Here is a 2956-nt window from a genome sequence, read left to right as displayed (position 1 = left end):
CATACAGTTTGATCACTTCAGTTAGACAGGAAGTTATTTAAATTGCCTCTCTTCTGCAGCATTTACGTTGCAGAAATAAAAGGATATAACGAACAAAACATGCGTTATAGGAAAACAAAACAAACATTAAATAAAGCTCAGACTACATTAAGACCTAGGATAAAACAATTAACACCTACCACCACTACAGTTATATCACAAGGTTTTAAAATTTCGTTAACTTATTTTTAATTAAAGAGGTCATTTTAGTGAACATACTGTTTTACCACCAACCATAAGATTATAAATTAAATTATGAATTTCAATATAATTTCCTTTAAATTAACAGTAGATATAGCCTTATATCCTTCAAGATTACAAATGTATGTACAATTCATATAGTCTTTTCGTGAAGAGTATATTCTATGAAAATTGTTTCCTTTTTTTAAAAATACATGTATACTGCACTCTTTAATCTGAGTACAGAGTGAAGTAATTTCAGATCTCTCACAGATGAACAAAAGGAATACAAATCGAAGATAAACCAAGAAACTTTTCTGAATATTATTTGATTGACCCTTCAGTTCTACTCTGCCTAAAATAAAGCACACACGGAGCGTCACTTAATTGAGCTAAAGTCTCCCTCTACATTCTCTACCAGTAGAGCTGGAAAGTCGCTGAAATGTAATTAAAAAATGTCAGTGTAACTTAATAACAAACAAAAACACTTTTGCAAAGCCGTATGTTGTTTTCGTAATTGTAGTTTTTATCCTTTGTATAGGAAATAAATGCTGCAAGTACTGAAATACAGAACATGCAAAGATTGAAATAAATATTTTGTAATTTTCAAATAAAATTGTACACGCGGCCTACACTGTTCAGAACGTGTTGCATTCGTAAGATTTTAGGAGTCGTCTATATCATAAATGTCCATGTTCTCCGAACGGCACATAAAAAAACGAACCACTCCTGTTCATAACTTCATATTAACACCCGAGCTATGTAAATTGTTGTTTTTTTACCTCAACAATACCGTCTGTGTAAGATAGTATTGAATCAAGCCTTTTTAATCTCCTCTTCAATTTGATTCTTTAAGTCCGAGTAACAGCATCACATCTGATCTAAATTTAGCCCCACTTAGCACATATACAAAGAAATTAAGAGCACAATTCATATCCGAGAGAAACATGAAAATTTCTGCCATAGTCCAAAACAGATATATTGAAATGTTCATTCCCTCTGTACTAGGAACGATAAGATGAAAGAGTACAAATGGAGACATAGTTAAGACAAAGACGATGTTTGCTCCCAGCAAGGTCATGGTAACTGACCTGTTACGATTTTTGTTGGTAACTTGCTTGTTTACATTAACGCGAAGTAGATTAACGATGATATAAACTGAGCCAATTACGATGAAGATGATTGGAATAAAAAAAGAGTTTACAAAGTCCATCCAGGCAATAATCTTGTCACCATCATCTACCTTTTTTATCCATATGATACCAATATCTTCATTGAATCGAACGCCAACTATTACCGTAAACTCGATCGTATTCAGACATAAAATAACAGCACAGACAATAAATATAATAACACCAGCGCGTGCTTTTGTACAAATTTCCTTGATTTTAAACGGCATGGCGATACTTAGTACCCTTTCAACAGTTATGCAAACAAGCATCCACGACGAAAACTGAATGTTCGAATAGGTTAAGATAGTTTTTGTGGTCGTTATGTAAGAGTGTATGCCGTACAAGCTTATATTATTTATCCAATGCAACCATCTCTCGAACGAGACTGACAATGCAAGAGACATATCAGAAACTGCTAGAGCAATGAAGAACGTTGATGTTGAAGATTTTCTGTTCTGCTTCCGTAACATAACTGCAATTATCATAATGTTTCCGAAAAGCGATAGTAAAACCAAACCAATTATTGCCCAATTTACACAATTCCGTATAGTTTTATACGGTTCCGGAAATTCAAAGTTTGTAGCGTAGCTCCAATATTCATAATTGTCAATAGATATATTTGTACTTCCATTTGCCGTCATTAAATTTTCATCATTATCAATATATATACCTATACTTTCATTCACCATCATCAAATATTCCTCATTGTCAAAAAAAATATTTTGACTTCCATTCGCCATGATATATAATGTTTCTTCACTCAATTATAATCACATGTGTTAAAAGTCAGTGGACATCAGTAATTGTCAATTTTTTTAAAGTCTTTGCTTGTTATCTTCTTGTGATAGGAGCACAGAAGTTGACGAAGGTTTTAGCAAAAGTGCCGAAATAAGACCTAAATGATCAATTTCATTATGCAAATTACGACACGATAGCGCATGTCAAAATACCGGCTAAAATGATTGACTATATTATCTAGGGACGACTTGATACACAAATGTATAGGATTGTTTTGATGACAATTGATATAATCAATTGAATTCTATTATATTATCTAATTATAAGCCTTCAAGGTAATTTTGTTAATATAATCAATTGAATTCTAATATATTATCTAATTATAAGCCTTCAAGGTAATTTTGGTTGAAAATCTACAACTTCATTTTATACTTATTAACAAACAACACGCAAGCTGAGAAAACTTTGTTCGACAAGTTAATGTAAGTGGAAGACCACTCAAGAGGAATAATAATTATTAAGTAAAATCGGTATATACGATTTGATTTTATGACCATGTGTTAATTAGAGACAATTAAAAGTACAACAACTCAAAATCTCTTAGCACTGATATAAGCTGCATATTAAACAATAAAGAAAATCAGTATAAAAAACAAGATTGCATTTGAGAAAAATGCTATGCCACCGCATTAATACAATACTAAATAGTGGTGTAGGAACAGATTTTTTTTGTTTCTATACAATTTTGAAGATTGTCATAATGCATAGATCCCTGACCTTATAAATAATCTAATTCTTATTATCAGATAAGTGGTTAAATCTGTTGT

General features: G+C 31.7%; 1 protein-coding gene across 1 annotated transcript; it reads right to left on the bottom strand.

Moving 5' to 3' along the window:
- Positions 1-1057: 1057 nt before the first annotated feature.
- Positions 1058-2355, bottom strand: LOC132726553 (C-X-C chemokine receptor type 5-like). Its single transcript, XM_060711886.1, has one exon. The coding sequence runs from the start codon at positions 2129-2131 to the stop codon at positions 1058-1060; it is 1074 nt and encodes a 357-aa protein (XP_060567869.1). The 5' UTR covers positions 2132-2355.
- Positions 2356-2956: the final 601 nt, after the last annotated feature.

The sequence above is a fragment of the Ruditapes philippinarum genome, unplaced genomic scaffold (assembly GCF_026571515.1).
Source record: "Ruditapes philippinarum isolate M1 unplaced genomic scaffold, ASM2657151v2 ctg955_1_1_1_1, whole genome shotgun sequence".
NCBI lineage: Eukaryota > Metazoa > Mollusca > Bivalvia > Venerida > Veneridae > Ruditapes > Ruditapes philippinarum.
This window is presented reverse-complemented; position numbering and strand designations above follow the sequence as displayed.

Excerpts from the sequence above, each read along its gene's own strand:
- LOC132726553 (XM_060711886.1), bottom strand. The coding sequence starts at position 2,131 with ATGGCGAATGGAAGTCAAAATATTTTTTTTGACAATGAGGAATATTTG.